Source organism: Rhinoraja longicauda, chromosome 8 (genome assembly GCF_053455715.1).
Source record: "Rhinoraja longicauda isolate Sanriku21f chromosome 8, sRhiLon1.1, whole genome shotgun sequence".
NCBI classification, from domain to species: domain Eukaryota; kingdom Metazoa; phylum Chordata; class Chondrichthyes; order Rajiformes; family Arhynchobatidae; genus Rhinoraja; species Rhinoraja longicauda.
The window spans coordinates 50,325,471-50,339,830 of record NC_135960.1 but is presented as its reverse complement, the minus strand read 5'-3'; the positions used below and the strand labels follow the sequence as shown (position 1 = coordinate 50,339,830).

At 41.7% G+C, this 14,360-nt stretch overlaps 1 protein-coding gene across 4 annotated transcripts in view; it reads left to right on the top strand.

Moving 5' to 3' along the window:
- myo3b (myosin IIIB) overlaps positions 1–14,360 on the top strand; it is a 337,839-nt gene that overhangs the window by 96,111 nt on the left and 227,368 nt on the right. For all 4 annotated transcript variants that reach the window (XM_078403918.1, XM_078403917.1, XM_078403919.1 and 1 more), the window contains 5 exons: positions 2,941–3,024; positions 4,612–4,814; positions 5,982–6,080; positions 9,963–10,077; positions 12,156–12,282. In XM_078403918.1, the coding sequence (XP_078260044.1) occupies positions 2,941–3,024; positions 4,612–4,814; positions 5,982–6,080; positions 9,963–10,077; positions 12,156–12,282 (628 nt within the window). The remainder of the gene's footprint in view (positions 1–2,940; positions 3,025–4,611; positions 4,815–5,981; positions 6,081–9,962; positions 10,078–12,155; positions 12,283–14,360) is intronic.

The window sequence follows — 14,360 nt, the reverse complement described above, 5'->3', positions numbered from 1 at the left end:
AAATGCGAAACATGTACTGGAATTAAAATGCGAAGTATGTTTTACAATTATAACAAAAATGGGGAGAAAATCATTTTGATATTGGATTGATGCCGCATCCTTGGTTGAGCATGGTGTTGCACAAACCGTTGTACTTTTACAGCTGAAGGAATGGTTAATATCAGCACAGAGCTACATGGCAGGGTGCCACCGAGGACAAAGGGGGGAGGGGGGTGGAGCTACTGCCATGTGGTATGCAGTAGATAGGACTGTTTGATGAACTTTTGAAACTTTGTCAGCGCCAAAACGTGGTGGCATTTGTGTACTGCCTAGGTGAGGTCCATATAATTGTACCGGGTTGTATGCAAAACAAAGCATTTCACTGAATCCAGGTACATGTGACAATAAAGTATCATTGAAACATTGAATTGAATCATTGAATCATTAAATAGACCTTCCTTCGCTACCTAGAATCCATCTTTCACCACTGATCAACAATTCTTTGATCCCTTTTATTCCTCAGACAATTGCTGTTTCATTTGTAGTCAACATTTTCACTTACAGTATTATTGATCCTGATTGGCTGCCATGTGTTCCTCTAACCATGTCACTCTTCCTATTTATTAATGATGCACATGGCACAGTGGCGCACCTGGTAGAGTTGCTGTCGCACAGAGCCAGAGACCCTGGTTCAATCTTGACCTTGGGTGCTGTCTGTGTGGAGTTTACACATTCTCCTTGTGACCGCATGCATTTCCTCCAGAAGCTCAGGTTTCTTCCCACATCCTAAAGACGTCTGGGTAGATTGGCCTCAGTAAGTTGCCCTTAGTGCATAGGGACTGGATGAGAACGTGAGATAACATCTTGAAACTCTAAACTACATTTTTAATCTCTGATTCCTCTGTCCCAATCAGTACATTTCTATTTGTTGGCTGAAAATCCCTGGTCTCAATCCAGAATGCTGTCTTTCTCTTTCTGAAATATTCCTTCCTCCTTTCTGTCCCTTTCTCTAACAGTTTGATTCTTGTTTCTCAGTCTCATAATGGCTTCTTTGACTTCCATTGGCACAACTTTGGTGCTTATGTTGATAAACAGCAATAAAAGCTTCCAAATGTGATGGAAAGACTGGAAGAAAGACTAGGTACTGAAAGCCCTCTTATACCTGCATTAAGGAGGCAATTAAACACACCTGAGTAATTACAAACACCTGTGAAGCCATGTGTCCCAAACATTATGGTGCCCTGAAATGGGGGGGACTATGTATAAACACAGCTGTAATTTCTAAATGGTGAAACTAAAATGTATAAAAATACCCTTTAATAAAATCTGACAATGTGCACTTTAACCACATGTGATTTTTTTCTATTACAAATCTCAAATTGTGAAGTACAGAGGCAAATAAATAAATGATGGGTCTTTTTCCTATACATTATGGAGGACACTGTACTTATGTTTATCATGTGTATCTGTCACTGTCAGACAAAGACAAACGAGCGTTTGGGACAATGAATCACATTTGCATGGAACTTTTACTCAACAGTGAATGCATGGGAAACATTCAGTTCCTTTCACAACTCCATACATAATTAACATATCTTTGTTACATGCATCAAGACCAGGACAACATCAGACCTGGGCTGGTTTGGCACTTAAGATTTCTGACAGACAAGTGTCTATCAATTGCTTTTCTCCAATATGAGGAGGTCTAAGCACTTTCCTGGACATTATTTGAAGTGAGCATTGTCATAGTCATCACTATCAACAATCTAGGCATTGCTGTTGATCAGAAGCTTTAACTGGCAAGAAACAATATAGACCTGATAGCACTGTTCTAACGAATGTGCAGGAACAGATATGGCTCATATGGAGAGATCTTTGAAGGTGGCAAGATTTACTGAGAAAGTAATATATAGGACTTTGGACTTCATAGTTATTGAGTATAAAAATGGGGGATCTATGCCGAACCTTTATAAATTACAGGTTTTTATAGTGGGTAGAATATTGCAATAATTTCAAGTATGCGAAGACCCCTAAGAGAGGTGATGAGAAGATTTACTGGACTGGTTCAAAGGATGAAGAATTTTACCTACAAGTGTTCGATTGGAGATGCTATAGTGAAGGAGATTGGAAAAACAAATCTAGTTGGTCGACAATGAAAAGAAATTCCTTTTAGCTTGAGTAGTCCAATAAATAGAGTGAGAATATGAGGAAGAACTATCTTGCACAAAGAGTGGTAAGGACATGGAACATGTTGCTTTTGAAAATGATGGAAGCAGAGGCCATCAATGTTTTCCAAGGGAAAAGGGATAGACAATTAAGAGAAATGCTGGTATACAGCAGGGAATGGGATGGACTGGATTGCTCTGAAGAGAGGTGGCATGGATTATGTTTATTATTGTCACACGTGCGGATTTTAGTGACCTTTAATGTCCTTGTGGTATCAGTGTCAGATTGATTTCTGACGATGCTTTCATAAAGTTTAAAAAGTACATTTCTTTCATTGGTAGCTTCAGTCCTACAATTTAATAATCAAAACTATTCCTTATGTGATTTGTTTTAGCATCTTAGAAGAGCATTGCTTTGTTGTATATGGTCCAAAGCAGAGTATTTGTTGACTCTTAAATAACTCTTTAGAAATATAGTGCAGAAACAGGCCCTTCGGCCCACCGAGTCCGCCCTCACCAGCGATCACTAGCACTATCCTACATACTAGGGACAATTTACAAATTTAACTAAACCAATTAACCTGTATGCCTTTGGAATATGGGAGGAAACCAGAACACCCGGAGAAAACCCACGTGGTCAAAGGGCGAACAAACAAACTCTGTACACGTAGTACCCATAGTCAGGATCGAACCCTAGTCTCTGGCACAGTAAGGAATCAACTCCACCGCTGCGCCATTGTGCCATCCGTCTTTAACTCTTTTTAAAATGTTCTGTCATTTGTTTTCATCACACCAGTGCATCGTCATAAGTGGAGAAAGTGGTGCTGGGAAGACAGAGAGTGCACATTTGATCGTTCAACACTTAACCTATCTGGGAAAGGTACGTTTAATTTAATAATTATTAATTTAAATAGAATTCATCCATGTGATTGATGCTACTACATTTTGTACATATGATAAAGAAAAGTCAACAATTTAGAATCAATTGATTTAAAAACAGAGTCAAAACTGGTTGGCTTGACATAGGGTCTGGTTTTATTTTATTTCCATGCATGCAAACGTGGGTTACAATGTTCACAGGCCATCTGGAGCTTGAAGCAATGCTTCTGATGTTTACCTCGGTCCTGCTGTGAAGTACAAGTTGGACAATTAAACCTCTCCTGCTGCTCACCAATCTGCTGCGGCTACTATCATTTGTGGCCAAATGTGTGCCTGCTGTCACTTCCTTCAATGGATCTGATACCTACCATGACCACTTCAATCTCCTGCACAGTGAAAGTTTCCACTGGGTTAAATCTTTTGCATCCTAGCACAAGATGCTCAGGTCTTCAGGCAACATTTGTGAAGCGAGTTGATAGACCTGATTTTGCATTGTTGAAAGTTGAGGTACAGTTCCTTGCACGCACGTTGAACTTCATTGGAATGTTTTAGAAGCTGAGAACACATAAATCAGAGAGGAAAGTTGAGTGAAATTGGGATGGAGAATTAAAGTAGGCAAATGGATGCCAGTGATCTATCTTTGTAGCTGCAAGGTGAGTGGGGGACAGTTTGATGGAGATGTGCGTGGCAGGTTTTTTTACACAGAAGAGTCGGGGCCTGGAATGCATTGCCAGAGGTGGTGGGGGAGACAGATACAATAGTAGCATTTAAGAAGCTTTTAGAAAGGCACATGTAAGTGCAGGGAATAGAGGGATATTGATCATGTAGAGGCAGATGAGACCAGTTTAACTTGGCATCCTGTTCAGCACAAACATTGTGAGGTAAAGGGCCCATTCCTGTGTTGTACTGTTCTATGTAAATAGAATGGAGGGGATCTGCCAAGTTTGATTTAATCTTTATTTCATCTCCCTATATAATGAAGACTGAATTATGAGAAGCAAATATATATATATGCCTCGACTGAGGGTGTCTTGTGATAAAAGGCCGAAACACCCAGTGACGTTGAGGTACACAACTGAAGATGTGTCTGAATGGTAGCAACATTACCTAGTGGTCACCCCCAAGAACAACACCAGTCAATTGTAGTGCAAACCTTAGGGATTGTAACATCTAGTCCTACTAATCAATACTATGTTCAAAAGTAATAAAAGTAAGTAATTATTCCATCCTGAAAAAAATATTGATGGTACACGATGCTGGGTCAGGAGAAGATAAATGGGCAGGTCTTGTTGCACTGAGATGTGGCGTATGAAACAAAATAATGATTCTGGAGTAAGTCAGAGTGAAATGGAATAAATGATCCCTTTGGAAAGATGAAGGGAAAGAGATGGAAAAATATATTTATTAGAAGCATCATGTTAAAGATATTGTAAATGGCAATATGGAGCTGCATCTTAGCATGGAGCTGGTGGGGTGTAAGGTGTTGTGGTCTTTGCTGTGCCAACCGGGAAGCAAAGAGGGACAGAACATGAAACTTGATTTCAGTAGGATTGTTTTGCTAATGCACAGACACTTTACATCTTTGCAGGCCAATAACCGTGTTCTGAGAGAGAAAATTCTTCAAGTTAATCCACTCGTGGAAGCCTTTGGAAATGCTTGCACTATGATCAATGATAATTCCAGTCGATTTGGGAAATACCTAGAAATGAAGTTTACTTCTACAGGTGCTGTGATGGGAGCAAAAATCTCTGAATATCTCTTGGAAAAATCCAGAGTTATTCAACAACCAGCGTATGTAACCCAAATTATTATTATTATTTAACAATGACTACTTTCTTAATTTATGCATGCTGGGTTTTAATAGTGAAATTAGTCACACGCATAGGATTGGCTGAGCGTTAAGGGCTGAATGCAGGCAAACGGTACTTGCCCAGCATGGACAAGTTAGGCAAAAGGCTTTGTTTCCATGCTATATAGCTCTGACACTATGATAGTGCTGTACCAAAAGTGCATATCACTGTTAAACTCATTCAAAACAAAATTCAATGCCAAAAAGTATTAACAAAAATTAAATTTATTGCAAACCATTCACAAGAAGTCTTGGTAAGAGAAGAATTTAATTTGGTTACTTATGGCACCAAACTTTTCTCTTCTATCTAATCTCAATTATTTTCTGTGTGCATTATGCATTCTCGTGTCCGTCATTTAGTCTGGAACTGATCTGCTCTTCGTGCCACTTATCTTCATTAGTCTCACCTATAATTTCTGGATTTAAAACTCAAATTATGGAAGCCTATCTCCTTATCTACTTTGTCTCTTTATGGGTAATTTGCTCTTTATGCTCTTTATGGGTAATTTGGATGATAATGCAATTGTTTACTAATAGCAAGGGTGAGCGGTAAGGTCTATAAAGATTTTTGAGAGTCAAACTAAAGTGGGCCATTTGGCCCCTTGAGCTTATGGTCAGTAGGATGTTTTTCCTTGTGCAGGAAAGAACTGCAGATGCTGGTTTAAACACAAAAAGCTGGAGTAACTCAGCAGGACAGGGTAGCATCTCTGGAGAGAAGGAAGGGGTGACGATTTGGGTCGAGACCCGAGTCTCAAGAAGGGTCTCGACCCGAAACGTCACTCATTCCTCTCAATAGATGCTGCCTGTCCCACTGAGTTACTCCAGCTTGTTGTGTCTATCTTTGGATATTTTTCCCTATTTTGCTTACATAACAAGCATATATAAAATATGACTCTGACCTGTATTGGTATGGAATAACATATTTACATCGTTTATTGACATTTATAAGTAGTTAAACATTTTATTTAATATTATATGATTTTTAAAAGAATGATAAGATCCTTGATGAATATTTACTGTTTTCTTTTAGTGTTTATTATAAATCAGAATTTAAAAGTTAAACTAAAAATCCATGATTTTTTATTCATAGTAATATTATTTCGTTCCAGAAGCGAGAAAAATTTTCACATTTTTTATTACATCTATGCTGGTCTCTTCCATCAGAAGAAATTAACAGAATATAAACTAGCTGAAAATAAGTCTCCGAGGTGAGTAATTATGGTTTAATTTTGAACATTAACTTGTTACTTATACTTAAGACATGAACCAATGAGTTGCTCCTGCCAGGTTAAGCCAAGAAGCCACTGAGAAATGGAGCTACTGGAAATCCAAAGAGGTAATTTTTAAAAAGCGTTTTAGATTCAGCTATGGCAGGAATTTGTAAAGGTACATTATCACGGCATCCGCTCTCAACGTTAGGGGAAATTTATGTTTGCCTTGCCCACTTCCCAACCCCAATTAAAAGCACAGCAGTCAGAATCATTGAGACCACCTGAAATATTCATGGGAAGACAAGACATATACTTTCCAAATCGTATTAGATGAAGATTACAATAGTGACATTTTTGAAACAGTACAAAATAAAATAAGCTTTTTTTGCTGCATTTTGGGATCTTTAGGTGAAAAAAAGGGTTTCTTTTTGTGAGCATTTCTTGTGCCTCAACTTAGCTTTATTCTTCATACTTTCTTCCCACAGTATACTTATGTTTCTGTATCATCAGAAACTCTTCAGATCTTGATGTCAATTCTCAAGTGGGTTGCATTGATTTTGAAAACATTTCTACAGATGTTTCAGGATCAAAGCTTTTAAGGCCAAATCCACAACCAGGCTAATAAAGATATTGTGTAAGGCCTAAATCCTGCTTTGACTGAACAATGAGCTAGTCTTCCTAGATGCTATGAAGTTGGCTCATGAATACCGTTATCATGCACTCTCTGCAAAAATGAATTGAGCTCTGGGACACCACTTCAAAGGTAACAGTGCACGTGCCTGATAGGGAGTGATAATCAGATTAAAACTGTGTGCGCTAACTTTTACCATTGGTTTATGGTAACTTTCATTTACTTAGTACTATAGAAAATAAAATAGGTGATGTCCATCATTGAAGGTTTACAGACATAAAACATCAAAAATGGCAAGCAAAATTCTGATTAGAAGTGCTTCAATCTAATTGGAAATCTGTAGATAAAGGAATCCAGGTTGTGTGCCTGAATCTCCACACTTGACATCATCCGCAGAACATTTTCCACCCCAATTCTAGCTTAACACACCCTTTTCAGAAATGGCATAATTTCTAGTTTGCTATTGTTTAATCACAAACTGGAGCTGGTAGCGCAAGATGTAACTTTATTATTTCCCCACTTAATATTTTATTGAAAGCACCAAAAGGTGTTTGTTGAGATGGACAAACCAATTACATCTTGTATCTGTGTAGGAAGGAACTGCAGATCAAGATAGGCACAAAATGATGGAGTAACTCAGCGGGACAGGCAGCATCTCAGGAGAGAAGGAATGGGTGACGTTTTGGGTTGAGACCCTTCTTCAGACTGGGTCTCTGAAGAAGGGTCTCGACCCGAAACATCACCCATTCCTTCTCTTCAGCGATGCTGTCTGCCCACTGAGTTACTCCAGCATTTTGTGTCTACATCTTGTATCTCTTGGATGGTTCCAGACCTCACCGGTGCTGGTTGTTACACTTTTTCTTTTTGTAGGTAATGCAATCTGATTACAAGCCTTACCAAGACCTGGCTGACCTATTCTCATTTCTTATGGATTTACAAACGCCTGCAGTCAATATAACACTGCTAGCCAAATATTTGCACCTTTAGGACTTAGGAGTTTAACCAGTAGATTTTCTGGACTGTTGGATATTATTCTTATTAATACTGAAACTTTTCTCAATTTAAAAAAAAATACACATTACACACTGGTATAATACATTTCCAGTGAAACAAGTCAATTCAGAGGGAGCTGGAAAGAGAATCTGATGAGTTTTAGCTTTTAAGTTTCAATTTGTGCAAGGCCTCTAGACTTGGCTCTGGCCGCAAACCTACCCTTGTTCCTGACCATTGATGTCCCCTGTTCTGATGCCGGTCTCAGCCACACACCTAGCCCACAGACTAGACTCTCCAGACCTGACCACACTTGACCGCTGCCTCTGACCAAGCACCCAGAATGCACTCCAGACCCTCAGGTCATGCACTGGACTGATGAATGAGCCAGCTGCTGAACCCTTGGGGTTTCTGAACAATCGGATACCTGATTACCCGAGTTTTACTATATGTGTAATTGAAAGGCCTTGCCATGCATAGATATTACATACTTAACACAGGATTATATTGACAAAGAAACCTAGTGATTTGCCTCCACTCAGGGTGGTTTTCTGATTGACTGCTTGGCCCATGTACTCAACAGAATTAAATAATGTGGTGATTTTAAGCAGCATTATTTATCATTCAATCGAAAAGGAAGAAAAGCACCTGCCATTGTAATGCTCTGTGATACTTGTGATTTGGTGGTTCACGTTGTGGTACCAAGACTGCAGATCTAATTTTGGACTGTGATATCCTTGTCAATATCAAGCTCTTTGCCCTCTATGTAAAAATAAAGTTATTTCATGTTAGAAACATAGAAAATAGGTGCAGGAGTAGGCCATTCGGCCCTTCGAGCCTGCACCGCCATTCAATATGATCATGGCTGATCATCCAACTCAGTATCCTGTACCTGCCTTCTCTCCATACCTCCTGATCCTTTTAGCCACAAGGGCCACATCTAACTCCCTCTTAAATATAGCCAATGAACTGGCCTCAACTACCTTCTGTGACAGAGAATTCCACAGATTCACCACTCTTTGTGTAAAAAAAAAACTTTCTCATCTCGGTCCTAAAAGACTTCCCCCTTATCCTTAAACTGTGACCCCTTGTTCTGGACTTCCCCAACATTGGGAACAATGTTGTTCTGATTAAGATGGAAAAGCACTGTTCTTACGACAGTTTTTCCTCCCCATCTCACTGGTATTAGGGCATCAGCCGAGAACAAAGGGGAACCTTGGGGGGGGAGGGGTGGGTGGGGGGAGGGGTGGGTGGGAGTGGGTGGGTCGGCTTTCTGAGATGTGCGGCAGCAGGCAGTAGATGGGACTGTTCGGTGTACTTTGTAACTTTGTTGGAGCCATAACGTAGCGACACTTGAGTACTGCCTAGGTGAGGTCTGCAACATGATTTTACAGGGTTGTATGCAAAATTAAGCATTTCACTGTACCTACGTACATGTGACAGTAAAGTATCAATGAATCAGGTTCGGTTTGTATACTTTGGCACTTGATCATCTTTGCCAATTTTAATTCAATTTCTACTTCTATTATGAATATTGTATTTAAATCACTGAGGTCGCACTTCTTATTAAAAGTAGATTTGCCCGCCTGCACAATTTTCTCAATGCTAATAGACTCAAGTGAAATTTTCAGAAATGTAGAAAATACAGAAGATTTTAAAAGGTATTGAAAACAATGCAGATGTAAATCAAGAGTCAATAGTGTTTACTTGTCATTTGTATTGAAAACTTACTTGCAGTAGCATAACAGGTCTGTAAACACAGTACTCATAGATGACACAATAAACAAAAAAAGTTCAATAAATTTAAACAAATTAGATTTTTTTTTAATTGACAAATCCTTCGGTAGTTTGAGTTCTTTCACCTATGTTTCCACTTCCAAGGCAAACAGTTAATTTGATGCAAAATACTACAGAATTCAACTCGATATTTATTCAAATATGTTCCCATCAAATTTAAGGTATCGATGAAGTAATGTAGATTCACTTCAGAATGTAGATCCTTGTTAATTTATTGTCTTATGCATTGGTAATGCATGCCATTCTCTCCTAATTCTGTGCTACTTCTGCATTGATTACACAGTTCCCTTCCTGGCACATTACTGTCAATCCAACTCTTTCCAGAAATAAAAACAAGGCATGCGCTTTTAAAATAACTATGGATTATTCATCTGTAATTCGTTGAATTTTGAATAACAATATTATATTTTGAATTACAATACATTTGAATTACAAATCCTGACTCTTCTTTGCTTAAATAGGTATATTAACAATGATAAGAATAAGAATATACAGGATGTATTAACCAACAGCTCGTATAGGGAGTGTTTTGAAGCTATTCAGCATTGCTTCAGAATCATTGGATTTACTGATGAGGTGAGTGAACCCAAAGTTGACATTGGCCTAAGTAGTTATTTAAATTGTACCCTAAAAACCCTTGAGGTAAATAACACAGCCTCTTGGGAATTTATTAAATTGATGTGTGTGTGGGGGGGGGGGGGGGGGGGGGGGGCAATAAACTAAGTTAATATCCTTGATTCTTTATTTATTGTGTGCTTTTTAAAATTCCAATGGGTCAATAAAAATTATATTTTCTTCACTAGACTGAAGAATGAAATGTAAAAGAATTCTGATCTTATTCCAATTTCCAACAATTAAAAGTTAGCAGTACAAAACTTGTTGGTTTTAATAAAAGAGTATTTGGTGATATTTGATTTATCTGAAAGTTCCATGATTAAGTTGTTTTTTAAAGAAGTTTAATAGTGACCCAAGGTCATATATAACTGATTAAATTACTGTTTCATGAACAAAATTATTCAAAGAAAATGCATATTCTGCTAATCTGAAAATAAAAACAACTTGGTGGACATATTTACATACTCAGCAACTGAGAGGTGAATGGTTTAATTAACTTTCCTAATCCTTCTGCCTCCTCAAAGAACTTTTCAATAAGTATAATATAAACCTTTAAGCAAAGGTCTCAAAACACAGTAACTTAGGCCCCTTAGTGCCTGGACAAAATGTGCCTCGCATGCTTTACCCATTTGCCATGAAAATTACATTCAATAGTTTCCGGAACACAGAAGCATTGGGAAACCTGTGATAGATGTGTGTCAAATAAATCTAATTAGATCAGGCACTGGCAAGCAGCTTTGGCCCATGCTCTAAATAAACATCTTAAAAAGGTGAGGTCATGGGAATGTGTAAACGTTCACCATATTATGGATGCTTTACTGCAGAAGCTGGCAAATACCAATTCCTGTGCACAACCCTGGGGCCTCCTGAAAAATTAAGCACAAGAGATTGCAGATGCTGGAATCTTACGTAAATCTCAAAGGGCTGGAGTAATTCAGCGGGTCAGGGAGCATCTGTGGAAAATGTAGAAATAAAGAACTGCAGATTTGAAAGCAAATTGGATGAACAGCACCTCATATTTCGCTTGGGTAGCTTACACCCCAGCGGTATGAACATTGACTTCTCTAACTTCAAATAGCCCTTGCTTTCCCTCTCTCTCCATCCCCTCCCCTTCCCAGTTCTCCCACCAGTCTTACTGTTTCTGACTGCATTCAATCTCTATCCCGCCCACTCCCCTGACATTAGTCTGAAGAAGGGTCTCGACCGGAAACGTCACCGATTCTTTCTCTTCAGAGATGCTGCCTGTCCTGCTGAGTTACTCCAGCATTTTATGTCTACCTAAAGAACTGCAGATGTTGGTTAATACACAAAAGGACACAAAGTGCTGGAGTAACTCAGCAAGTCAGGGAGCATCTCTGGAGAGCGTGGATAGGGGACATTTCAGGTCGAGACCCTTCTTCAAACTGGCACTGACCCGATACGTTGTCTCGAAGTTGATGTGACAGATGATTTGGCTTCTTATTACTGAAAATTGTGGTGCAAAGAAACACAACCCAATCCTCTGGTGACGCGAGGGATGTCTGTATGTATTATGCGGTGATCATGAATAGATAGAGTTTGAAAAGAATGCAAATTGTAACTCTTGCAAGCAAGCAGTAAATGTATCCAAACCAGGGGAATATACTGACTGCCAGAAGGCAGTCTCATTCAGCTCATATCAATAAAATGTTCTCACACACAATTCGTAATTTGGTACTATAACAACATTTAAAAGACATTTGGACAGGTACATAGTTTGGGAAGGTTGAGAGGGATATGGACCAAACACGGACAGGTGGGACTAGTGCAGATGGGGCATCTTGGTCAGCACGGGCAAATTAGGCCGAAGGGCCTGTTTCTGTGCTTTATAACTGCGTGATAAATGCTTGTGAAAATGTTGAGATAAATGCTCTTGTGAAAAACCTGAAATGAATGGTCTTGTTAAAAGTTTCCACAGTAGTGATTTGGGGTCTTAGTTGGAAGGCACTGTATTTATTGAACAGGAAACTTTTAAAATTGAGCGATAATTGCATTTTGCATAACTGAACTGCTTTTTTCAGGAGGTTCATTCTGTGTACAAAGTTATTGCTGCAATCCTAAATACTGGAAACATTGAATTTGCATCCCGAGCTTCAAAACATCAAGTGGATAAAAGTGAAATTACCGATGGCGAGCCCTTAAAAAACAGTAAGTTTTTTCTCCCCAAAGGCTACTAATACCTGTGTCAAGCTTAATATTGTAGCGACACCCGGTGGTGGCTCCGATAATCGAACCCTCGGGATTGGTTAGGAGAATCACGTGATCAGGGTGCGTTAGTAGAGTTCTGAGGAAGATTCTGGAGAAGCAAGTACAGAAATTGGTTGTTCACGACACTGTCATTGTTTTCGTTGTTTTCGTTGTTTCATTACAATAAACAAACTCAAAGAAAACAATTTGCCAAATTGGTGACCCCGACGTGATCGAACAAAAATCGATCAACGAACATGCAAGCCGCTGCCGTTCCCGAGGCACAGCAGAACGCCGTCGGCCTCAAGCTGCCCGCGTTCTGGCCTGAACAACCGCAGGTCTGGTTTGCGCATGTGGAAGCGCAGTTCCACCTCCGGAACATCGTGGTGGACGACACTAAGTATTTTTATATCGTCAGTGCCCTCCCACCTGAAACTACCTCGCGATTGCTGCCGTTCCTTCGAGATCCCCCGGCCCTCGCGAAATATGATGGCCTCAAAGACCTTCTGCTCCGCTCCTTCGGGCTCAGCCGCCGGGATCGTGCCGTCTGTCTTCTCCACATTGCCGGTTTGGGCGACCGCAAGTCGTCCATCATCATGGCTGAAATGCTGGCCTTAATGGACGGCCACCTGGAACAAATGCTGGATGACATCCGTCTCATGCTCGCGGGGGTCGACTTCACGGACCCCATCTGATTCGCAGAGCGGGCCGATGAACTCTGGGTGGCGAAACAACACGACGGCTGTGCAATCAGCCGGGTTTCCGCGCCCTCCCACCTGTCGCCTCGGCACGACAGCAGCAGGGCGCCGCCCGCAGTTCCCGCCGCTGTTCCGCAACCCCGCCCGACGGATCACAACAAGAGTGGTTGGTGCTTCTACCATCTCCGCTGGGGTGCTGAGGCCCGACGCTGCCGCCAGCCCTGCTCCTTTCCGGGAAACGCCTCGGCCGATCATCTGTAGAGGCGATCGCGATTGGCCCTAGCCACCGCCTCTATGTAAACGACCGCCGCTCCAGCAAACGTTTCCTCGTGGATACCGGGGGCGATAGTCAGCATCCTGCCACCGACTGGGGCGGACACCCGTGCGGGTAAGCGCGGCCCTACTCTCACAGCCGTTAACCGTAGCACCATCCGCACTTACGGTATGCGGACCCTCCGATGGGGCGGACACCCGTGTGGGTAAGGGCGGCCCTACTCTCACAGCCGTTAACCGTAGCACCATCCGCACTTACGGTACGCGACCCTCTCGCTTTCTTTCGACTCCCGTCCGTACGAGTCGCCCAACCGATTCTCGGTGTGGATTTCCTGCGGGCTTTCTCCCTCGTTGTCGACGTGCGGGGCGGCCGCATGCTTCCATCGCCCGGTTTTCCTCCCGCGGCCCCGCACCCTGCGTCTTCATCCAGCCCACGGCCCGACGCCATCGCTGCGGTTACCGGTCCCTATGCCTCCCTCCTCGCCAGTTTCCGGACCTGCTCGCCCCTTATTTCAACGCGGCGGACCTTTAAACATGGGGTCGTCCACTATATTCCCACTGTGAGCCCACCGGTGCATTTTTCTGCTCATCTTGTTGTTGCCGCTTTCTTTTCCAAAATTGACCTGGTCCGCGGGTACATTCGGATCCCCGTCCATCCGGACGACATCCCGAAGAGAGCGACCATCACCCCGTTTGGCCTTTTGAGTGGTTGAGGATGCCTTTCGGGTTGAAGAATGCCGCGCAGGTGTTCCAGCGGCTCATGGACCGGGTCGGCCATGGCCTGCCTTTCGTCTTTATTTACCTGGACCACATCCTGGTTGCCAGCCGCACCAAACTCGACCATCTTGCTCATCTGCGGGCCCTATTTCCAACGCATCCAGGATCACGGCCTGGTCATTAATCCCACAAAATGCCAGTTCGGTCTTCCGTCCATCTCCTTTTTGGGGCACAGCATGACGCCCCTCGGTGCCGCTCCCTTACCCTCGAAGGTCGAGGCCATCCGTTCCTTTCCCCGCCCCAGCACGGTGAAGGTGTTACAGGAGTTCATCGGCATGGTCAACTTTTATC